A 25,401-nucleotide genomic window follows, 5' to 3' on the forward strand; every position below is an offset into this window, starting at 1 on the left:
CACTCTTCGGATTTAAGTCGAATTGACACACCAGACTTTAGTCAAGCTATATTTAGTTCAGCTTCCTAATATAGTGTGGAAAGCTTTTAATATTGATCCAACCATTATTTAAGATTTGTTCCGCTTTGGTGTCATTAATCCAACAATCACTTTTTGCAAAAGTTGTTATCACAATTACATTTATTCCCATTCCCTTTGAATAGAAACTTGTCGGTTTAAAACTTTTTTAAGATACATCAATGAAATCGGATGCTTCTCAAACATTATTCAGATTAAATAATCGCAGAGCATTTCTTTAATATTTGCAAGCTTCTCTCTTATGACTGAATCACGCCCTCATAACTTTTTGGATTTTTATGTTTCCTTCACTTTTTCAAATTATTGTTCCAGTTTGAAAATCTATGATGAAAGTGTCTTCTTTTTTCGAGGCTGTTTGGTTGTGAATCTTCTATTTAGAAATGCAGACTGTATTTAACATAATTAAAGTTGGCGAGGCAGTATTTTTTTTATTACAACATAATCATGGAAACGACTAATTCTTTAAACACTATGTGTTAAAACGGTAAAAGATTAAACGTTGTAGCAGATAAACAGCTTGAGAAGTTGTAATACACCGACTGCTCTTTTACGTCAAACGATCAAAGGGGATAAATAAAAAAAACAATCAAACTAATTACTCAAACTCACAATTTGATATATGAAAAACTATTAAAATAAAAGATAACAAAAATATTTTTTCTTTATTCGTCATTTTCATCTTCTTCAGTGTTTTCTTCTGCGATCTTTCTTTTGACTGAACTTACACCTACAGGACTGTACCGAACAATCTTAAAGGATTTAATTTGAGATTTATTGTTTTCTTCTGATGGCTCACCACCATCTACGACTGGAACAGAAACAGGGCCTATGTAAGGTCCTAAAGGTGTCCCCTGAAAGTTTTCACGAGTCCACATATATACAGCAAGACCACCAGGAACACGCATACTTTTAATTTTTGTTTCTTCATTGTGCCAATAACATCCATGGATGATCAATTTTCCGTAAACCTAAAAACAATGATTTATCAATACATTCCACATCCGGACAACGTAAAAAAAACGTATATTAGTTGTTTAGGGAACGAAGAAAAAACTTCTCACCCCAACGTCAACAAAATCGCACATCTGGGAGAAAGATGCTCCACGACAGATCTTTACCATCTCAGAAGATTTCTTGTTACTTTTGCTAATTTTCATGGATTTCGTCGTAGCTCCTGGACAAACTTTATCAATGGTGTTTGAGCCGTAAAATGGACCGTAGGCAGTGCCTGAAAACAAAAATTTAATGACATAAAAGTGCAACACTATGAAGATATAATGGCTTATATATTGGCGAGTATTTTGAAAAATACAGTCGATGTGAATAAAATTAGATAATTTATAAATGGAACAAACCTTTGTAGTCTTCTTCTGTGTAAAGATAAACTTGAATATTTTCGGGAATGGATATAGATAAAATTTTTTCTGACCATGTTTGTGCTGGGTATAAAAAAAATATTTTGGTTTAATAAAACTGAACATTAATTTATCTTTATCTTATTATTAACTAAAAAAAATTTTTTATTAATAAAATTCCGTAGAAAACTTACGAAAATCGCATGTACCAAATTCGCCTTTTTGATATTGATTATTCTCACCCACAGATGTTGCACACCAATAGTCATCATGTTCGTCCTTCGTGCATTTATTGTAAACTTTCTCTTTGTAAACAAAAGGGAAATGGCATTTGATTCCATCTGTTGTCAATATGTCTCCCTCTAAAAAAAATGTTTACAAAACAGTGTACTAAATGAACCCTCTTAATATATTAAGGTCAACTTAAAGCAGAATTATATTTTAAGATCTTAAAAAAAAGAAAAAATTTTCAAAACAAAAGCACAATCAGTAATACTTCAACAAAAAATCAAAAATCAAACAAAACCGATGAGTTGAAGCAAACACAGTTATACAAACTAAAGCTGCAAAATATTGTTGTAAAAGTAGAAACATTAAAAAAAAAATCTGACCTTGGCCACTGACCATTTTAAGATCAGGGTAGGCTTCTATTTCAAGCTCATCGCATCTTCCATCCTTTGTAAGATAAAAATTATGTTTAGCATAAATAATTGTCTGTATGTTTAAACATGGAATATTTCTTGATCTATTACTCTGCATTAGGGTTGTCTACAAAGCCATACTAAAAAGTTTAAGCTTGTAGATTGATTGCTCTACACGCCTTGTTTTTGTTAATTAGGTATAGGTATTTACCCTGCAAAATTTCAGGGTGATTAAGCAACATTTACAGGTCTACCCATTATCAACCTTACTTGTCTTGGGTCAATGTTTGCAATATCTGTCTATTTTTGACACATTATAGACTACTTTTTTTTACTTCTTGTATACTGAATTCAAAGAATCTTGTGGTTTTATTTATTTCAATGATATTACTGAACTAATATTGAATTAACATTGAATTGACATTGAACTGAAATTGAACTGTTGAGCTCTTTAAGTAATAAACTCTAAACAAAACTATAAAATGGCTTTAACCATTTTGAAACCTGCTCCAGAGCACTGGCCAACTTTCAGTTATCTACAGCAAGATTACCTTGTATATTTGTTTAGTTCAACTGCTCCAGCTTCATCATTTAATTGAAAAAATTGAAAAAAACCTGGAAAGTCTTGTGATCTCGCTGTTTGTATTTTGATGCAAGACAGGATAACACTGCAGCAGGTTGACTCATGTTTCAGAAAACTGTTAACAATGCATCAGATTTATCTGGCTCTGAAGGAATACAGAACATGACAACAACAGACAGGATGAAAAGGTGACCATCAAGAATTGTTTGATATTCCAACAAAAGAGGTCATGACAGAAATACAGAACAAAGAAGATTGGGAATTTCTTTGAATGTAAAGAGAGGATGTTTTTTCCTGCAGCATGAGAGGAGTAGATGTAAATACAGCAGTAAAAAAAGCAAAAAGAGGCAACAACAGAAAAATGGGAGAAAGATGGAAATAAGATATGAAGAACACACAAATAAAGGCAGTAAATAAACAGAAGGAGAACTTTCTTCATTGACATCTAGTTCAGAATCAGAAGGAGATGAGAAGTATCAGAAAACTCAAACTCAGCCAACTACAACAACTACATTGTTAACATCAACATCAACAAATTCAACAGCTTGTACTTCATTATCAAAAAAAAAAAAGGAAAAAATCTTCCATTCCCCTAAAGTTCTAGATGTTTTGGATCATATTTACCTCTTAAACTTTGAGGTATGTTTGTTGATGTTGGGAGTAGTTGGGAGTAGTAAGTAAAAACTGTTGGCTATTAGGTGATCTTAAAAATAAATTTTCTTCAACTAAATGTCCTCTAATCATAAAACATTAGGTTATATTTAACACTAAACTTTTTGATAGTGTTACTGGAGATAAATGTATCCTTTTTAGTTTTGATGATGATCCAAAAAGGGATAGAGAATAAAGAGAGGCTCAAGCAATTGCCTGAATTGAAGTAACTGAGAAATGGAATCTGCATTCATAGATCAAATTCTTTGTGTTGCCCCTTTCAATGCATTGAATTTTTCTCAAATCTGAAGACCAATCCAAACATGAATGTTGCCAGCAAGGCACATCTATCTATCTCTTTCTAACTCAGTTCACACTAACTGCTCATGAATCCGGGAATATCACAGATTTGGCTCTATCAGTCTTGTTTATGTCAAACAGTAGAATGAAGCATCACTTGGAATCCAAGCCCCTCTCAATTTATTGAATTTTCATCAAATCTGAAGACCAATCAAAACAAGAACCTTGCCAGTAAAGCACAAGAGGCATTTTTAAAGTTTCCTTATGAACATCTGGTTAGCATAGACCTTTTAGATGATAGAATATCATTTTGGTCATTATTATAACTAACGAACGCATTAGAGTAATGGAAGCAAAGTATATTTTTGGTTTATACAAAACTAATTCTTAATTAATTCCATGTGACATAAAAACTGCACAATTACCGATTTCTTCCAACTCTTTTTATTGCATTTGCACAATCAGATGTTAAAGTGCCAACACAATTGTTATTCAAAGCCAAAAACTAAAGCTCATTTAAATCAGCTTTTTAGCTTAAACTCATTTAAATCAGCTTTTTAGCTTAAACTCATTTAAATCAGCTTTTTAGCTTAAACTCATTTAAATCAGCTTTTTAGCTTAAACTCATTTAAATCAGCTTTTTAGCTTAAACTCATTTAAATCAGCTTTTAAGCTTAAACTCATTTAAATCAGCTTTAGGGTAACTTAACATTAGCTTTAGGGTAATTTAAAAAAGTTATCTATTTCAATGACTTTTTGATTTTATAAAAAAACAGTTCATCAATCTTCTATTGGTTTCATTATTTTTAGAATCATATTCCAAAAAATATTTTTCTAGTTTATGTATTGAAATAAAAACCTGTGTAACACAGTAAGATTTTGTTTTATTCTTTCTTAAGACAAAATTCACATCTGACATTAAATATATCTTGCAATCAGATGCATTTTGCTGACATTTTTATTGAAAAAAATTTCAGATGATAAATAAGAAAGATTGTTCAAACTTTGTATGAATTGTGAGAAATAAATGGTACTGTTTGGTTTTTTTGGCTTTTAATGAAAAATAATAAGTATGCATGTAAATTTCATATAGAAGTGTGTACTTTATTTGTTAGTATTTATCAAAACTGAAAAACCAAACATCAACATTTATCCAGAAGAATGTTCTCTTGAACTAATCTACTCATAATGCTAAAATACATGTAAATACAATTCAATATTAGTTACAAATACAATTCAATATTAGTTTTCTTCACTATATATGGTAGTCATTTCAACTAAACTATTTCTCTAAATTTATTTAAATTTATTTAAATTTAAATTTATTTAAATTTAAATTTATTTAAATTTATTTAAATTTATTTAAATTTATTTAAATTTATTTAAATTTATTTAAATTTATTTAAATTTATTTAGATTTATTTAAAATTATTTAAATTTATTTAGATTTATTTAAATTTATTTAAATTTATTTAAATTTATTTAAATCTATTTAAATTTATTTAAATTTATTTAAATTTATTTAAATTTATTTAAACTTATTTAAATTTATTTAAACTTATTTAAATTTATTTAAACTTATTTAAATTTATTTAAACTTATTTAAATTTATTAAAATTTATTTAAACTTATTTAAATTTATTTAAAGAAATCAAACACAGAAATTTGAAGTTACTTAATTACCTTTTTTTTTCTTTCCTTTTTAAAATATTTCTTAATTGACATTAAAGAAGTGTTTACATAAAATGTAAGCCTTCTTACAAATATTACCTGTTCACTGCTGAAAGATTTCTAAGGAAATGTAAAAACATTATGACTAGAGAAAAATCCCCCCAAACATTATTTAAACAAAAGATTCAAAGGGTTTGAATTAAGTCTACTAGGTTATTGATATTTTGCAAGTAAATGTTGTTTAATTGCAATTGAATCACGTTTGAACAAAAAATCATTCATTTATACACTGTTTTGAAAACTTTCAATTACTTTCAAATATTATAGATAAATACAAGATAAATGTTTAACAAGCATGAGATTATTGATATATGATAATTATTGATATTGTCTGGCACACACTTACTTTATTTTCATTTGAAAAAAAGCAAGAGGTTTTTATAATATGCAAGGCAAAACTGGTTAAATAGCAAGCTACTGTTTATTATTACCTGACTTAGTTTTTCTTTTTCACAAACTCGAACATGTTCTCTTTTTTCTGTAAGTTGTGAGATACTGATAGAGCTCCATGCACCTGGTGTAAGTCCAATCACAGTTGCTCCAGGAAACGGCCCATAAGAAGCACCTTTATAATGATAGCAATAGCAATAACAAACTGTCAATACCAAATTACTTTTAAAAGACTGAAAAAAGCATACCTTTGTAATTGTCATCACTAAATCCAGTAACTACCAATCCCTCTAAAATAATTATACCATAAAATTATTATATCATAATTTGTCTTATCTCTTTAAATAAGAACAAAAGTATGATAAAAGAAAGTTTCTGAAACTTTTCTTTAATCTGTTCTAAAATTTAAACTTCTTACACTGTAACAAATATGGAAAAAAATGCTTAAATACTGAATGAATAAATGCCTCATCAAACATCACTTACCTGAAACATAAAGTGATTTGATGGCACGATTCCATTCAAGAAGGTCATTCTTGTTATGCTTTTTTGGCTCAAGTTTGTAACAAAGTCCAAGTAGTTCTTTTTGAGAACATATAACAACTTGTTTGGTAGCAACTTCACCCGTTGATGATAGAGTTAAGCTAGCAAGATAGGCTTGAAGGATTGGGTACTTACCAGGTGCTCCAAAATATTGAGCTATGCAAAATCTTTGCTGTCTATAACAAAAAATAATTTTTTTAAAAGATTTAAGACAATGATTGCAAACTTTTACAAAATATTTAATGTAAAAAAGCTCAAGTTTAAATATCATCAGTGAATACATCTCCACCTACTTATTGTTAATTGGATCCAACAAAAAAAGAAGAATATCTTTGTCTGAAATTTTTTCTTTTTCTGTTAATGACAATAGATTAGTTGCAGTGCCACTTAGACCAACTGAACCAACAAGACTTGCCATGTCAGCAATCAGTAGTTGTCGAAGAATGGAGAGATCAGAATAGAGGTTGAGGAACTCCAAGCACCTGTCCGAATTCTCTCTTGCAGTGGATACTTTTTTCTCATCAGTTGGATTTTCCACTGAACAATCACAGTATTTATCAATGGAAAATTTCAGCTGCCCAAAGAAGTTCAGACCCTTAGAAATATCATTTGTACATTTTCATTTATTAATATACTATTAAAATTCATAGAGTTAAAGTAGAAAAAAATATAAAAATGATAACATCATTTGAAATAAAAAAAATATTTTTAAATTTTCACTTGAAACCAAATCAAAAAAATATGTTTCCCTCAATTGGACTTTGAATTGTCTATCCATACACTATGGTTTATTTTATAGTCTTATTTTTAAATTACTGCGGCTTAATTAACCCTATGCACAACAATTGTAACAATGAATGTTAACATACAGTCGCCTCGGGAGGCGACTGTATGTTAACATTGAAAAAATGATTAAGGAATATTGAATATTAAAGAATATTGAAAATTATTTGATAAAAACATACATTAAGTCTCAAAGAAAAGGTTAAAAACTTTGAAACTTTGTGAAGATTTTGTGAATAGCAGTATGCTTTTGTTTGATAAAATTGTAAAGTATGTTTCGATGGATGGATTTTTGAGATTTGCAGATATATTTCATGACGTGATAAACATGCCAGTGTCATATATCAGTTCACAGAACTAATTGGAACTGCTCAAGAAGTTTATTTCATAAAAGGAAGCAAACAAAATGCACAAAAGGGCCTTTCAAGACAGCAATGGCATGAATAAAATGCTGGTTTGCCTCCAATATAGTTTGCTAGTCAAAGATAGTGAAGTGCAAATGAATTAGTAAGCTTTTTTTTGTCTTCTACTTCAGCTCTGTATGTTTTTCCAACAGGAATTACCATGTTGACATATTGTCGCCATTCAAGTAATAACAGTTTTTTTTATATACTAATACTTAAGTTATTTAAGAGGAAAAAAGAGTTTGAAAATGGTGTAAGCAAGTGACAGAAAAACGGTACTAACCCCCTTACAACTTTTTTCCCTTATGAAACTATATATAATATTTCAAAATATAGCAAATATTCTCATCAGGGAAAAAAACTAACTTCTTATAATTTTAACAAATAAATTATTCTCTTTGGTTTTATGAAACATTTAGTTTTGTTCATAAAAGTCAAAAAAGAAGGGAGTTTCTCTATTAAAGTTCAAAAACAGGATTGTCAGCAGATCTAGATGCAGACCCATCAGATATGAAACAGCTTAAAAAACCTGCAAGTTCTTGCAGAGTTAAAAAAACTGCAACTGAAAATAAAATCACTGCAGAATTTGAACAAAAATTGAACTAAAAGATCAAGCAACTAAAGAATAGCACTTCCTAAAAAACACAAGAAAATCAAAGTAAAATTTAGCCAATCGGATTGGTCGAGTGAATATTCTTACTCAACCATTAATTGCTTTAATTAATGGTTGAGTAAATATTCACTCGACCAATCCAAATGGCTAAATTAAGCTTTATATGCTTTGCATGGATTCTCAAACAATACACAAATGCTGGAAACTAGATAGGTTCATTTTATAAAACTTCTTTTATTTGTAATTCTTTAAAGTTTGTAAAAACATAAAAAAAAGGATCCAGGAAAACATTGCTTTAACAAGCTTCAAAAAAAAAAAAAAAAGGGAAACTAATGATGCTGAAAAACTAATCAACTAAAATGGATACTAAAGAGCAACAACGGTTTAATTGTAAAATATAAATCTACAGAACTTTTTCATGGGGTAATTAGCATAAAATTCCCAAACACCTCTCTACATAGAGCAACTATGCATTGAGTATTTTCAATTGTTGCTTAATATAACAGAAGTGAGCAAAAAAGAACTACAAATTTTCTAACTATAACTTTCTTTTCTATCAGAGATTACTGAGTAACAACATTCAATCTTAATTTTCCTAAGTATATATAGGTAGTCATTTCAATTAAATTATTTCTCTAAATTTCTATACCAAAATAAAAAAAAAATGCGGCTAGAATAGAAACATACCCGAAAAGCCTGGTTATAAAGCTCAGTTGCTTGGTTTTCTGTTATAGAGTTTTCTTCTCGAAACTGATTGATTGAGTTTCGAATTGAGCTGACAGCTTTCTTCAGTCCCTCTGCTTCAGCTCTCAGTTCATCTGCACGAGCTCGAGTTAGTGCTTCATCAATAACTCGCTTTAACATTCCTTCCTGACTCTCTTCCGCCGCTTATGTTAAAAACAAGTTAAAAGAACAGTTCTTATATAAAATATTAACTTTAGTTGGTAATTTATATCCTATAGACTATTAAAACAATTTTCATACCCTGTGACCCACCAAACAGACCAAATACCATTGAAACAAGACTTAATACAGTTGAAAGTGCAGCACCAATTGGACCTGCCAAACTTGCCAGTGTTCCAACAATACTCAGACCACCAAGAAGCATATCTTGCCAACTCCCACTGCTGATGCCACTGACAAGCTGAGTTAAACCTTCTCCAACACCATTTACTGCACCTGTAAAAGCGTTTCAGAACTATTGCTTTAGATAACACTATTTGTTTACATTACATATAAGTACATATATGTATAATTATTTGTTGCATACATATAAATAAATACATATAAATATATGCAACAAAGAGAATAATAAAATAAGTAGGATTTTTACCAGCAATATCCTCATCACCAAGTTTTTTGAAAGTTTCTTTGGCTTTTTTAGCACTTTCTTTAAACTTTTCTTTCTTTTTCTCATACTTTGAGCCTCCATTAGGATTTAGTTGATTGGACTTCTACATTAAAAAAAGTGGAATTTTTGAAAAATAACACTATTGATCAATATTGTATTAAAATTAGAATTTTTAAAGGTAACAACAATAAATACAGTTGCATTAACAGTCATAAGAATAGCAATAATGATAATTAATGATAATAATAATGATAATAATAATGATAATGATAATAATAATAATAATAATAATAATAATAATAATAATAATAATAATAATAATAATACAAATAATAATAATAATAATAATAATAATAATAATAATAATAATAATAATAATAATAATAATAATAATAATAATAATAATAACAATAATAATAATAATAATAAAAATAATAAAAATAATAACAATAATAATAATAATAATAATAATAATAAAAGTAATAATAACAATAATAATAATAATAATAATAATAATAATAATAATAATAATAATAATAATAATAATAAAAATAACAATAATAATAATAGTAATAATAATAATAATAATAATAATAATAATAATAATAATAATAATAATAATAATAATAATAATAATAATAATAATAACACTAATAATAATAATAATAATAATAATAATAATAATAATAATAATAATAATAATAATAATAATAATAACACTAATAATAATAATAATAATAATAATAATAATAATAATAATAATAACACTAATAATAATAATAATAATAATAATAATAATAATAATAATAATAATAATAATAATAATAATAATAATAATAATAATAATAATAATAATAATAATAATAATAATAATAATAATAATAATAATAATAATAATAATAATAATAATAATAATAATAATAATAATAATAATAATAATAATAATAATAATAATAAAAATGATAATAATAATAATAATAATAATCTGTAATATTCCTTCAGAAACGTTTAACGTTTAACCTTTAACGTCGTTTCGTTATTTGTTACTTTGCTTTGAAAGAGCGCGTTTTTTAAATGCACGCGGCCATCAGAGAAAGATCTCTTAAGCGAGTTGAAACTTTTTTCCTTTTGGAATTTAATTTTTAGTTTAGATATATTACATAAAGAATCATATTAAGATAAATAATCATCGTTAAGATCATTTTATAATTGAAGTAAGTATATAAAATAGTTATATATACATTTTTATTATATAAAGTAGAAAGGATTTAAATTTTTATTAGATAAAGTAGAAAGGATTTAAATTTTTATTAGATAAAGTAGAAAGGATTTAAATTTTTATTAGATGAAGTAGAAAGGATTTAAATTTTTATTAGATAAAGTAGAAAGGATTTAAAGTAGAAAGGATTTAAATTTTTTAAATAGTTTATATTTTGTTTGTTTTAGTTTTTCTTTTTGCAGTTTTATTTTTATTATCTTATTTTTTAGAAGGAAAATAGGGGTATGGATGTTATTTAAAGTTATACTAATGCTATTTCCATAAAATAGTTATTACTACTTTGAAATTTCTGTGATACTGTTAACAATTTTTGTTCTTTTTTAGAAAATTTAGAAAAATAACTTAAAATTTTGTGCCAACACTGACATGGCATGTCACATGTTATTGTATGAAAAGGTTAAATTTTGTTATGAGGATTACAGTTCTTATGAGAAAAAAAAGAAGGTAAAGAGTATTGTTTGTAAATATATATTTTGTATCTTTTTAAATTTTCTCACATCATTTTTAAAACTTTTGTTTGCGCATGTTTATTGTTTGTATGTATGCTTTTTTGATATGTATGTGTATGTGGTAATAAGTGCTTTATAGTTGTTTTATCTATTTGTTTTTATAATAATGTAAAGTGTTTTTTTATTGTTTGTGTATGTGTTAGTACGTGCTATATAATTGTTTTAAAAATGTGTTTAAATATGTATGCAAGGTATTTGTTTAAGTATATATTTATACTTATACATATTTAAACACATTTATTGTGCTTATAGTTGGTACATATGTTTACATTATGTTGTTTCCGTGTTTTCAAAGTGCTGTGACTTGGTAAACATCTACCTGACACTCAATTAGTGTATTTTAGAGAAGGAGCAGAGCAAATGGCTTTAGATTGTGCTGCTCAGCGTGATACGCACCTAACGGCATGGTTTAAGTTAAATACTGAAAATGAAAGAGCACACTGCTATTCGTATGTAGACATTCCTTATCACTTTATATTTGATGTTAAAAATTGTAAATGGAAGGTTAGACAAAGGGGTGGTAATAAGGTGATAGTAAGAATGTATAACGTTAATCTAACTGGAGAATTGTTTTTTCTTAGACTGTTAATTTTGCAAGCAAAAGGAGCAACATCTTGGGAGGATGTGCGTACTGTTGGTATTGTCCTTGAAACATTTCATGAAGCATGTGTTTTGAAAGGTCTGTTGCAAGATGACACTGAATGGCAGAATACTCTTTCTGAGGTAGTTTTAACACATATGCCAAAGCAAATTAGACAGTTGTTTTCAATTATTTTGACCTTTTGTAAATCTGACAATCCTTTACATCTCTGGAATACATATAAATTTTTTATGATGGGAGATTTCATTCACCGCTCAGTCCCACTTCTAATAGCTGAACAAGCTACTCTTCATCAAATTGAAAAGATTATTAATCAAAGTGGTAAAATGCTGGCTGGTTACAAACTGCCTGTTATTGATGAGTTTATAGGCTTAAATCTAGAAAATTTTGATGAAAATGTTCAACAATCTATTGACAAAACCAATCAAATGAGACTGTTGCTTAATATTAATTAATTAAATGTATGTAATGGTATCCTTGCTGCTCTGAATGAGCAACCAAGTGTAGAAAATCAACATTCTAGATTGTTTTTCATGGACGGACCAGCTGGTAGTGGAAAAACCTTTACTTATAATTATTTGATTGCTGAAACCATAAGTAGGGGCTTTAAATCTGCTACAACTGCATGAAGTGGCATAGCAGCAACTCTTCTTACAAATGGATCAACATTGCATGGCTCATTCAAACTTCCTGTTCCAATATTGGATAATAGCACATGGAATGTAACTCCTAACTCATTTAGTGGGCATTTTTTAAGATAAGTTAGTTTGTTTTTTTGCTTGATGAAACATCCATAATACCTAAACATGCCTTAAATGCTATTGATAGGTTGTTAAAAGATATTTGCAACAACAACTTTCTGTTCAGAGGAAAAATTATTCTTTTTGGTGGTGACTTTAGGAAATTCTGCCTTTTGTGAAAAGAGGACAACTAGCTGAAATAGTAGAATAATAGTGCTTGAATGTCTGCCGGGTGAGGTCAAAATTTGTTTAAGTGCTGATCAAATTGATACTGATGACCTTAATCAAAGAAATAACTTTCCTGTTGAGTTTTTGAACAGCTTAACTCTTTCAGGTATGCCACCTTATTGTTTAAAATTGAAAATTGGTTGTGTAATTATGCTACTTAGAAATTTAGATCTCAAAGCTGGGTTATGCAATTGTACTCGAATGAAAATTTGTGCTCTTCAAAATAATTATATTGATGCAGAGGTTTTGACAGGTGTTTCTGGTTGTAAACGGGTTTTTGTTCCTCGAATTCTGTTGGATCCTTCAGATTCTAATCTACCTTTTGTTCTTAAATGTCTTCAGTTTCCTGTCAGATTGGCTTATTCAATGAAAATTAACAAAATTCAAGGTCAAACATTTGATAGAGTTGGGGTATATCTCAAAAAACCGTGTTTCTCTCATGGTCAACTATATGTTGCATGTTCAAGAACTAGAGCATTTAGTAGTTTGTTTTTCAAAATTGATAAACATCTCATTCAAGGTGTGGTAGGTTAAATGTGTTACACAAATAATTTTTATATTTTCTAATGTTCTTAATTTATAGTCTTAAGATTTTCATTTCGAAAATTTACTGTTTGTAGGTTTTGAGCACATTTTGTATGTATAACTTTATTTGTTATTTTAATTTTTTTTTTCATAGTTTTTGATAAATATATCTGTCATTTATTATTGTTATAAAATGTGTGTATATGTGTTATATAAAACCATATTTGTTTATAGTTGTATATATGTTTAAATTATGTTGTTTCCATGTTTTCAAAGTGGTGTGACTTGGCATTATGTTGAGCAAGATTGATAACCTTGCCAGCCAAGTGATGTACTTATAGCAGAGGTGTGACTTGGCAGCATTTAGTGCCAGGCTGAGTTACTGCTTTAGAGCTAGGTTGTGTTGTCTAGCCTTTTTTAATTTTTTCTGGAAACACAATGTTGTTAATGTTTAGCGTAATGTGTGTGGGAGAGTATGCAACCTTTGATCTTTAAATCTAGGGTGTTTTAATGTCCTAAATTTGAAGTAATTAAATAACTAATATTGAACATAAAAACAAATATACTTTTATGTAGTTATATGTTTAGTAAAAAGATAAATATATAGTTAACTTTAAATTGGTTTTCTAATTTTGCCTTTCATATTTTAATTTGGTTTGTTATTTTCGCTGGATTTTAGGATCAAGGATGTAAATATTCTATTGTTGTGTGTTATTGTTGTGATGTTTTGTGTTGATATTCAGTTTTAACAATAGACATCTTCACGTTGGTGACTATTGTTAAAAATGAATAATAGGTAGTTTCATTATTGGAACTTACTGCTTTTTTTTTATTCACTAGAAGTCAAGACTGAAAATGCAATTTATATCTTAATTTGATTTTTTTTTTAATATATAGTATTGTTAATCCTTTTGTACTTCCAAGTAGATTTTATAGTTACATTTTCGATGAATATTTATATTAACTGCCATGTCAAAATAGGTTACTATAAATAAGTAAATCGATTTTCAGTTTTTATGTGGTGTTTTTGTTGTTGTTGTTGTAATTATTGTATCATAATTTTTTTTTTTTTTTCTTTAGGATTTACGATTGACACATTTATACAATTTGTAAAAAGAAACCTGATTACCTTTTATTGTAAATTTTGGTCAGTTAAAATTATATAAATATATGCAATTAGTTCAATTTTTAAAAATTTTCTCTTTTTTTTGCCTCATAATTTGTTGTACGTAACTTAGGGAAACTTTTTTAACGGGGGGATGATGATTTTAGGTTAGCGCATCTGTCAAATATGGAGTTACTTAAATTTTATAAGGTGTTTAACTAATTAATTAGCTAAGTTTACATTTGCAACACTTTTGAGGAAAGAAGAAATTATTATATATGTTAAATTCTTATATTAAAAAGAGAAAATTATTATACATGTAAATCATCGTTTGACATCTTCATCAAAAACTTGATTACTCCTAATAAAAATAGCTCTATTCTCCTGACCACCATTAAGGCAATAACGGGGAAGGGAGGTCCTTTATTTGTGTCAAAATATTTAAGAGAATTAAAATTCGAGTAACAAAAGCAATTTTTAGTAAATGGTAGCAAATTACCGTTTACTAAAAACTATTGAAACAAAGAGGCCATTTATAAGAAATGGTCAGATTAGTACCATATATAGTAATGATCAAATGGTCAGTTATTCTTAATAAGATTATTTAGTTGTGTGCATTTAACGTTTTAAAGACAATTTCCTTTTTTAAAGAAACATGTATCAAGGGGATACCAAGAAATTAATAACTCATGTATAATTCACCTTCACTATATGTTAATCTTATTAGTTAAAGTTCATGTTATAAAAAATATAACAAGAATTTAGCTTTACTTTTTCGTCAATTTAAAGCATGATGAAGTGTTATTATTTTGTGTTAGTAACTAAAAGCGTATTGTTTTGAACTTAGTTATGTCGAGGAAAATGGTTCTGCCATACATTGATATGACCTATGTCAGTTGTAAATTACTCAAATAATATTAAATAATTGGTAAATTGTTTTACCTCCGCATCCTTTTTATTTTAATTTTGCGGATGGTTTAATTTTTTCAATTTGAAGGCGTTTTTCTAAAAGGGTATAGTTCAGGTTTCGCAACTTTTAAATTGTAGAAAACAGCCCCTATAAATTAAGTAACAGACCGACCATAACCGGTATTACGGGTTGCTTTTTGCTAGTAATCTTAACAAGAATAATAATAATGATAATAATAATAAAAATAATATCAATAATGATAATAATAATGATGATAATAATAATAATAATAATAATAATAATAATAATAATAATAATAATAATAATAATAATAATAATAATAATAATAATAATAATAATAATAATAATAATAATAATAATAGTAGTAATAATAATAATGATAATAATAATAATAATAATAATAATAATAATAATAATAATAATAATAATAATAATAATAATAATAATAATAATAATAATAATAATAAAAATAATAGTAATAACAACAATAATAATAAAAATGATAATAGTAACAGCAACAACAATAAATTTTTAGTCTCATTTTGGTCAATACGTTGAGAGTACACCTGTCCAGAAATACATATTTCAGAAGAGCCCTTTTTATTTATTAATTGCCTTTCTTGGTAGAGACTGCAGCAGTCATTGTTTTCTAGCTCAATAAACACTGTTAAAAGGACAGTAAAGGTAAATAAATATAAACTATTTATCATATTTTTTACTCTAATATTGTTTTGTTGATAAAATTATGATTTTGAATAATATTCAAAATATTATACATTTGTATCATCGTCAAACAAGTCAAAATCACCATTGGAAAATTTTCTAAACCAACGTTGGCACTTATTGACCTTCAACACGTCTCCGTGATGATGATCTTTATAGAGTTCTAATTTCTGTTATTCTGCACCTTTCTGATTGGCTGATTCTGATCACGTGGTTGTTCTTCTTATAGACATATGACTTTATTCCCTTGTTGTTCAGCTGTGCAAGCACAGCTTCACAACTGCGGTAATGACGGTAATCACATCACAAACATTTTTGTTGCGACTGTTGCACTAAAACCTGATCGAAAACAAAACAGCATTCTTCAGTTGGTTGATCGTCCGTTATTTTACACCAGAGTAATAAAAATCGTTTAAAATCTCTTCAGTCACTAAATTCAATGTCACAGATATTATATTGCGCAATAAAACACGTCAATATGTGTTCACGTTCTGAGCCTGAAATAAATATTCCAAACTAAAAATAATTACTTATGGGAACCCTTCACAGAACAACTAATTTCCGCTCTAAAAAACTGACTGATATAAATAAATTGATAGCTATGTCAATCTTTTCAGCCCGAAAAAAGCGATTAGTAAACATACAAAGCCATGAAGAAATGAAGGTGGAGTTGACTAAACGAATGGATAAAATGATTCAAATTAAGGCGGACAAAGAAAGAAGAAAAGTGGAAAAAGTATTAATGAGTTTCATGCCTTAGCAGATAAAGCAACTGTTTCATGATCTTGAAAGTACTGCGGTTGGAGATATTGAAGACATTCTCAACGGTGCTGCTGTTGGAAGAAATATGTCATGTGGAATGATGCTGACGCTAACAACCTAGATATGTTCTAAGGCAGACTTCTTGGATTGAAAAAAAGAACAGTACCATAAACATTGTTTCTTTTTGGAAATCAAACGAGAATGAAAATGGTGATGGTGTTGAGTACAATATGACCAAATATCAAATGCATATATCATATGCGGTGATATGGTGATATCATAAGCAAGTTTGTGAGGGAATTGGTAAGGTATATGTATATGTAAGGTATATGTATGTTATTGTAAATAAAAGATGGTTAATATACTTGTATTAACAGATATTATAACAGATAAAAGGTTATTTAAATTGTTAGAAATATTTTTGCAATTGTAATTATTGTATTTATTAAGCTCCCCACAGATTTTTTCAAATTTTTTGTAAAGTTATGAAATGATTTATATTTCTCACACTCATTATTTGTATATATCAGATCTTATTTCAGGTAGTGGGGTGGTTATTGAAATTCATATACAACATGGATGCATGGATTCCGATGTATTAACTAGACGAAATATTAGTGTTTAGCAATTTTAGTAAATCAGTATAACATGAGCACTTGGCACCTGCCATCCCCTAATGTCTAGTTTATGAACAGATCAATACTTTTTCATTATCATAAACAGATCTATGCTTTTTCATTATTGATGTTTAAATGGTAAAATGGGTTACGCATCAGGAGTTCAGTTATTTTAATTTATTTTTACCCTTAGGCATACCAGATACATTTTATTTTGTTTATTGCTGCAAAGTTTTATCAGAGCATGTTGAAAGTTAGACTGTAGCTTCTGTGGATATCGATGCCGTAATAAGAGAAGATTAAACTTGTTGGAAGAATCTACATTTTCTATCTATGGATGTCAATGCTGTATGGTAAATAGAAAAAATGCGTCTTGTTCGGATCAAGCAGTCATAATAATCAAGAAAAAGGCCAAAATTCTGTTAAAAACATTACTAAGCTAATGGGAGAAAAAAAAGTCTTTAGTTTAAAATTTTATATTTTTAGTTTTTTGTGTTTTTTTAGCTATTTACATTTATTGAAGTGTTCAATTTCTTGGGTTGAGGGGGGGGGGGGGGGGAGTTGTAATCAATTTATTTTGATTCCCACTCTCACTCCAATAAATTTTAATCAATTTTTTAAAGGGAAAGCTTTTTTCAAAAATCTATGCAAAAACAGCATCGTTAAAATTAGGTAAAGTTTAAAAAACTGTGAATCTCTTTAAGTGCGTTTTTGACTTTCTAGAAAGCCAGGTTTATAACACACACACACACACTATACACAGTATAAAATATTATAAAGTAATGGAAAGCGCCTTTTATTATATACGTGGTATTCATTATATATTGATATATTACATATTATAAGCGTTATAAGCACGGCTATCTAAAACACAGGCCTATTAATCGTGCAAACTAAAATCGTGTAAAAATAACTGGAGGCCGATTAACTCACAAATATTTGCCGAAGGTTAAATATAGTTGCTTAAAATTGGAAGAAGAAAAAATATTTATTGAGACTTATTATGCCTTTATAGTGTTGTGTTGCGAATTGCTCTACTAATTATTTAACAGATAAAAAAAAGTGTGCTGTTTACAGATTTCCAAAAGATCCAGAAGATCGTAGAAAGTGGCTATCTGCTATTCCAAGAAGCAACATTCCTGATAGCAAATACACTGTTGCATGTTCTGATCATTGGCCTATAAATTTCAAAAAAATAAATGTTTATGATAAAGAAAGACCCTCTTCTCCACCTTCTATTTTTAATTGTGTTAAGTCCAGCCTTGTACCAACTGCACCTCCAAAGTCAAGAATTACAACTTCATCAACTTCTGGTGCAAGAAGTGTACAAGCTGATCAACTTGAAACTTTTAAAGCGATGGACTCTTTGAATTTCAATGATGCGATTATTCATTACCAAAAAAAAATCCCAAAAGATTTATTAAAGTGTATAGTTGTCTACAAATGTGATGAAAAAATTTGTTTTCAATCAACTGAATTTTACTGTGGTTTACCAAAGTAAGATAAGCTTTCTTTAAATTATTATAAATTTATAAAAAAAAATTTAATCAATTGTTACTGATTTTCTTATTTGATTTTTTATAGGTTCATACTAAATCTTTCTTCTAAATTAAAATATGAGACGTATCATTGTGGATGCTTATGCTATGTAACAAGTTTGTCAAAAAATCATGTAACTATTTTAGACAAATGGTCGAATTTGGCTGAAGCTATAAGATATTTGACTAATATTGAGTTATCGATAAAAAAACAAGTTATTGCAGAAAGTTTATCTTCTATGAAAGTCTTAAGTATTGGAGATACACTGTATTCTTCAAACACTATTGTTCGAGCTTTTGAATATTTTTCTGTTTCAAGAGCACTTTATAAGCGAATTCGAAATGATTATCAGCTTCCCAGTGTTTCTACTCTACAAAAATTGACATCAAAAGCTTCAAAATTAAACAATGATGAATTTATTTTGCATGTTTTTTGCGAACTTACTAACCGACAACGACAGTGCATTTTAATATTTGATGAAGTATATGTTAAAGCTTCATTAACTTATCACGGTGGAGAACTTTTTGGGAAATCTGTTAATCAACCAGACAAATTAGCAAAAACAATATTAGCTGTTATGATTAAATGTCTTTTTGGTGGACCCACTTTTATAGTATGCATGATTCCAGTATGTTGTCTTGATTCAGATTTTCAGTATGAAGTAGTTGATTCTATACTTGGATCAATTTCAAATGCAAATGGAAGTTGTGTTGCGATTATATGTGACAATAATAAAGTCAATGTAAAGTTTTTCTCTCTCTTTGAAACTTTAGAAGAGAAACCATGGCTGACTAAAAATAACATTTTTTTACTTTACGATTATGTTCATATATGGAAAAACATAAGAAATAATTGGATTACTGAAAAAACACAAGAAATTCAATTTAAGAATGATGATGATAATTTAATTGAAAGGTGGAGTGATCTTAAGAACCTTTACAACTTAGAAAGTAAGACACTTGTGACTCTTTCACGTTTAAATACAGCTTCTATCTTTGCAAAACCTGTTGAGCGACATAATGTTTCTTTGTGTTTGAGAGTTTTTTGTGATGAAACTCTTTCTGCCTTATTAACACATCCTAAAATAGACCAAACCAATGTTAAAGGAACTGTTGTATTTCTAAAAATGTTTATAGACGCATGGAAAATTATTAATGTTCACAAACTGGGTGATGATAAAAGGTTAAGAGACCCATTGCGCTCTGTCATAAATTTGACTGATGATTTTCATCTGCAACAGATACTTTCATTATCACAAATCTGTGAAGATATGGATTGCCATAATGGAAAAAATAGAATTAAAACATTGACTGTTGAAACATCTAAAGCGATAGTCCATACCTTAAAAGGACTAGTTGAGTTAGCAAAATATTTGTTAAGTACATCACACGAATTTGTAAAACTTGGTGACTTTACATCTGACCCTATTGAAAAGGCATTTAGTAAGTTACGTCAAGGTGCTGGTGGTGCTTACTTTATTTCGGTTCAACAAGTTTTAGAAAAAACTAAAATTGAGCACTCAAAACTACTTTTACAATATGATTCAGACTTTCGTGAGCTTCATGTTGGTCATACTTGCATGAACTGTCAGAGGCAACTAATACAAAAGGAAAGTGAAATATTTGATTCTTTGAAAATATTAGAGTCTAGTTTAACTGACTCTGAAATGGCTTTAGTATACATTGCTGGTTACCTTCAATTTAAGGTTGGTTATGAAGATCTTGACACTTATACATATTCATATTGTAATGAGTATGGTGCTTATCTCTTAGACTTAGATAGAGGTGGTTTAACAAAGCCAACTGACATTTTAAGTCAATTTACTTTCTTTTGTTATATACTTTTTATTGCACTGGATATGACTTTGCCAGTTTGTTTGCATTCCTTATCATACTACTTTCAATCAATCAACAATTTTTTTTTGGTTATTTTAAGAATAATAAGTGTATGAAAAGTTGTGAAATTTTGTCAAATATTTTTTAAAATAATTATTCGAAGCTAAACACTCCACGCTCTTACAAGGAGCCAGCTCAAAAAATTTTAAAACTGAGTGATTAAATTAAAACTTGTGTTGTTTTTGTTGTTTGACTTATATAAAACTCTTTTGAATAAATTATGTTTCATTGAAATTTGGTAATATTTTTTCTTCAATAATTATAAAATAAGTATGCCTTTAGTTGACAAATTAGATAACAATTGTAATTTGTTAAAATAATTTTATAAATCAAAATAAAGCCTAAATTAAATTTTTACTAATCGGCCTCCAGCTATTTTTACGGTTTGCACGATTAATAGGCCTGTGTTTTAGATAGCCGTTGTTATAAGGTATAAAATTATAATTACGTAGAGACTAATTTTATAATTACATGGAGATAAATATTATAATGACACAGAGATTAATATTACGCTTGTATACGCGATATTTATCAAATAAATTTATAAAACTTAATTATTCTTTATAAATTCATTATTAAAAATATTTTATTTTTTTAATCAATATGATAATAATTAAAACACTAATATTTTTTAAATCATTTTTTATTAAAGCGTTATGTTGAATAAAAATTTAAACAGCAGCAAAATATTGCGCATAAAAACTAAGTTCCATTACAAAACTACCGTTAGCCGAACATGAAATTTTAATATTAATCACAGTTTTCTTAAGAAATTCTTTAAATGAAATTTTGTTACTTAAATGGGCATAACCTTTTGCAGAATCATTCATTTTATATGAAATTTTCACCATTTTAATACTAATTTAAAGCTTTTTCCAATGACTTATGATAATCAAATCAAATATGCAAATAATTTAAAAGTTTTATGCACTTACTTACAGAATGAATTATTATAAATGTAAGAAAAAACGAACCTCAAGAATCTGCTCTTCAAAACCCGGCGAATCAAGGCCGGTTTTTTCTTTGCCATATGTCGTCGCAACACAAATTGCAGCGAAAAGCAGCAATCCAACCCTGAGCATTCTTGTTTGATTGAAAAATAAGAAATATTTTAAAACATGTCTTAGAAAAGCAAAACTAATAAATATATTCTCCAACGCGTATTGTATGTTGATTCCACCATATATATATATATATATATATATATATATATATATATATATATATATATATATATATATATATATATATATATATATATATATATATATCGCGCTTCATTTCGATATAAAGAAGGTCACCTCCCTTAATGGAGGGAACAGGTACCACTATTAAAGATTTGTAAACTTTAAGAGGAAAAACGGCGGTCACTTTTATGGTTTCATATTAATTTTTTGTTATGCTACGCTTACTTCCTTCAAATGTTTGCCATTGAAGTAGACCATTTTTTTCACATTATAAAACCTAATTCAACCTTGGTCATCCTTAAAAACTGATTCAAAACATACTTTTTTGATTATCTTGTTAATGGAGGGATAAATTGAAAATTTTGAAAGCTTTTTTCCCCTGTGGTCTTCATGTTTACCTTTTAAATAAATAATGAGCTTTAAATTCGACACGCGAATTTTAGAACCGATGCAATCACTTCGAAGCGATTGTTTGCAAATTTTACTTGAAGAAGCGAAATAATGGCTTGTGTACCATAAACAACTTTTTACAGCTCAACGCTGCATGCATTTAAAAAATCTTCCTAACTTTATGGTTTTTTTAAATTTATTTTACTTTTTTAAAATACTTAAAGTATATTGAATTCATTTAACAATTTCCTTCCAAAAATTGAGTAAATATGAGTAAATCCGTGCATGAAGAATCCGTTCATCCGAACAAATCCATCAATATTATTAATAAACTGTTTCTCTAAATTAAAATCCAATCTGTCGTTAAAACTATTGAACATTAATAAAATGCTAACACAAGTGATCCAACGAAAGCAAAAAAACTAAATCTGACAAGAATTACACACTAAGTGTTAAGTAATGGATTTGGTAGAGCTACCCATGCTCAGAATGGTCACTGAGTATGGCCAGCGACTTAATGGCTTTATTTATTAGTTGTTTTAGCCGAATCTATCAACCGATGATAACTGCGGCACAAAACGGTCAGTTTCGAAATCCACCTGTAAATTTATCCACAAAAAACGCACGCGCATCATCGCGAACTAAGATGTGCTAAAGAAAAACTTATCAGAAAACAACGTTTTTAGATTAAAAACTTATCCTCAACTCGTAATTTAACCGTTCTCTTTATATGTTTAAAAAATATTTTTTTAAGAGAGCTGTCGAAAACGAAACAACAAAAATATTTCAACTTTACATTATTAAAATTAAAATAACTATCATTTTGCAAAAGTCTTAAAAGATCTAGAAATTGTCTATGAAATATTCTGCATTAAAGAATTTCGAACTGTAAAGTTATCAAAATTCTTAACAAAGAAACATTTGGTAATAAAGCAGTTAAAAACTCGGTGCTAATATCAATTCATGAAAGTTTTTTCAATGATTATCACTCCTTAAAAAAAAAAAAAAAGGCTTCGCAAATAGTAACACTTAAAGATACACAGTTAGGTATTGTTGAAGATTAATCATAGACCTTTTAGAAAAATATTTTCGTGTTTCTTCAGCTAGTTTAAACAATTTGACACAAATTTAAACAAAAAGCATGTTTAGCTGACATAAAAATCACTGTGGCAAATTATTATCATCAAAAAAACTACTCTAAAATTTATTATTTATTATAATTATTTATTCCCTGTTTCTTTTTCAATTCAATTACTCTTTTTCAGCTGTAACAGTGTTTAAGAACTATTGCTTTAGATAACACTATTTGTTTACATTACATATAAATACATATATGTATAATTATTTGTTGCGTACATATAAATAAATACATATAAATATATGCAACAAAGAGAATAATAAAATAAGTAGGATTTTTACCAACAATGTCCTCATCACCAAGTTTTTTGAAAGTTTCTTTGGGTTTTTTAGCACTTTCTTTAAACTTTTCTTTCTTTTTCTCATACTTTGAGCCTCCATTAGGATTTAGTTGATTGGGCTTCCGCACTAAAAAAAGTGGAATTTTTTAAAAAGAACACTGATGATCGATATAGTATTAAAATTAAAAATTTTAAAGGTAACAACAATAAATACGGTAGCATTAATAGTAAAAACAAAAGTAGTTTACGAGAGAGTTTTTTATGAGAAAAGAATTTTAAGAGATTTTAAAGAGAATTTTATGAGAAAGAGTTTTGAAGATTTAAAGAGAATTTTATAAAAGGAATTTATGGAAGATTTAGAGAGATCCTTATGAGAAAAGTTGGTAAGAAAAGATACTTGAGTTACTTTAAATATGTGTTATTATATGTATAAATTTATTATTATTTGTATGAGTTAATATTAAGAGAATATATGAGAAATAATTGGGAATATTTATTAAGGAAAATAAGTAAGAGAAGAAAAACCAGTAGTAAGTATTTTTTATTATATTAATTAAAGTAATAAGTATAGCAATAAAGATAACTGATAATAATAATAGTATTAATAATAATAATAATAAAAATAATAATAATAATAATAATAATAATAATAATAATAATAATAATAATAATAATAATAATAATAATAATAATAATAATAATAATAATAATAATAATAATAATAATAATAATAATAATAATAATAATAATAATAATAATAATAATAATAATAATAATAATAATAATAATAATAATAATAATAATAATAATAATAATAATAATAATAATAATAATAATAATAATAATAATAATAATAATAATAATAATAAGAAGAAGAAGAAGAAGAAGAAGAAGAAGAAGAAGAAGAAAAAGAAGAAGGGCGCTACTGTATTTTCTCTTTCCCTCTCCCCTCTCTTTTTTTTTTTTTTTTATGATTTGATGAGAATATTTTGCTGACTGAGAATTTTATGCTGATTTAAAAAAATATAAAAGCATAGATTTGAAAATCAAGGATAGTGCTCTAATTCGAAGTCAAAGTTTTAAAAATTCCCACTTTAAATCCCTAATATTCATTTTGAGAATAAAAAGTAAAGGATATTTAAGCTTACATATTTAAGCAACACTTTAAAAATATATATATATATAATTAAAAATATATATATATATATACATACATATATATATATATATATATATATACATATAATATATATATATATATATATATATATATATATATATATATATATATATATATATATATATATATATATATATATATATATATATATATATATATATATATATTATATGTATATATGTATATATATATGTATGTATATATATATATATATATATATATATATATATATATATATATATATATATACATATATATATATATATATATATACATATAATATACAATATTATATGTCAATCTTGCGTGTCTCGTCAGTATCTTTTATAATTGATTAACTAAACTGCTA

The 25,401-nt window shown here is 27.2% G+C and overlaps 4 protein-coding genes across 5 annotated transcripts; 3 read left to right on the plus strand and 1 right to left on the minus strand.

Annotated features, from left to right (window-relative positions):
* Positions 1-670: 670 nt before the first annotated feature.
* Positions 671-21,960, minus strand: LOC149876430 (uncharacterized). The gene is made up of 13 exons (XM_090075289.1): positions 21,852-21,960; positions 9,406-9,526; positions 9,057-9,251; positions 8,760-8,959; positions 6,566-6,867; positions 6,216-6,448; positions 5,978-6,019; positions 5,771-5,904; positions 2,045-2,108; positions 1,628-1,795; positions 1,434-1,517; positions 1,140-1,306; positions 671-1,046 (listed from the first exon to the last, which is right to left on the minus strand). The coding sequence occupies exons 1-13, from the start codon at positions 21,957-21,959 to the stop codon at positions 741-743; spliced, it is 2,124 nt and encodes a 707-aa protein (XP_089931415.1). The 5' UTR covers position 21,960; the 3' UTR covers positions 671-740.
* Positions 10,781-14,500, plus strand: LOC149876431 (uncharacterized). 2 transcript variants are annotated; one of them, XM_090075402.1, is made up of 4 exons: positions 10,781-11,146; positions 11,556-11,660; positions 11,793-11,934; positions 14,386-14,500. In XM_090075402.1, the coding sequence occupies exons 1-4, from the start codon at positions 11,091-11,093 to the stop codon at positions 14,416-14,418; spliced, it is 336 nt and encodes a 111-aa protein (XP_089931528.1). In that variant the 5' UTR covers positions 10,781-11,090; the 3' UTR covers positions 14,419-14,500. The 2 variants fall into 2 exon arrangements, with proteins under 2 accessions (XP_089931528.1, XP_089931527.1); XM_090075401.1 differs by lacking the exon at positions 14,386-14,500 and having other exon boundaries at positions 11,793-12,267.
* LOC149876432 (ATP-dependent DNA helicase PIF1-like) lies at positions 12,889-13,806 on the plus strand. The gene has a single exon (XM_090075404.1). It carries the CDS (start codon positions 12,889-12,891, stop codon positions 13,312-13,314), a length of 426 nt encoding a protein of 141 aa, XP_089931530.1. The 3' UTR covers positions 13,315-13,806.
* On the plus strand, positions 18,359-21,111 carry LOC149876433 (uncharacterized). Its single transcript, XM_090075292.1, has 2 exons — positions 18,359-18,940; positions 19,028-21,111. The coding sequence occupies exons 1-2, from the start codon at positions 18,801-18,803 to the stop codon at positions 20,931-20,933; spliced, it is 2,046 nt and encodes a 681-aa protein (XP_089931418.1). The 5' UTR covers positions 18,359-18,800; the 3' UTR covers positions 20,934-21,111.
* Positions 21,961-25,401: the final 3,441 nt, after the last annotated feature.

This window comes from Hydra viridissima, unplaced genomic scaffold (assembly GCF_058129835.1).
Source record: "Hydra viridissima isolate aposymbiotic clone 2 unplaced genomic scaffold, HvirCarnegie_v1 scaffold_20, whole genome shotgun sequence".
In the NCBI taxonomy this organism is placed as follows: Eukaryota; Metazoa; Cnidaria; class Hydrozoa; order Anthoathecata; family Hydridae; genus Hydra; species Hydra viridissima.

Coding starts and splice junctions, on each gene's coding strand:
- LOC149876431 (XM_090075401.1), top strand. CDS start 11,091: ATGAAAAGGTTAAATTTTGTTATGAGGATTACAGTTCTTATGAGAAAA. Junction 11,147..11,555: donor CTTATGAGAAAAAAAAGAAG/GTAAAGAGTATT, acceptor AGTGTATTTTAG/AGAAGGAGCAGAGCAAATGG. Junction 11,661..11,792: donor GAAAGAGCACACTGCTATTC/GTATGTAGACAT, acceptor GTTTTTTCTTAG/ACTGTTAATTTTGCAAGCAA.
- LOC149876432 (XM_090075404.1), top strand. CDS start 12,889: ATGCCACCTTATTGTTTAAAATTGAAAATTGGTTGTGTAATTATGCTA.
- LOC149876433 (XM_090075292.1), top strand. CDS start 18,801: ATGGACTCTTTGAATTTCAATGATGCGATTATTCATTACCAAAAAAAA. Junction 18,941..19,027: donor TTTTACTGTGGTTTACCAAA/GTAAGATAAGCT, acceptor GATTTTTTATAG/GTTCATACTAAATCTTTCTT.
- LOC149876430 (XM_090075289.1), bottom strand. CDS start 21,959: ATGCTCAGGGTTGGATTGCTGCTTTTCGCTGCAATTTGTGTTGCGACG. Junction 9,527..21,851: donor TTGAAGAGCAGATTCTTGAG/GTTCGTTTTTTC, acceptor TTTTTAATGTAG/AAGTCCAATCAACTAAATCC. Junction 1,796..2,044: donor TAAAATGGTCAGTGGCCAAG/GTCAGATTTTTT, acceptor CATTTTTTTTAG/AGGGAGACATATTGACAACA.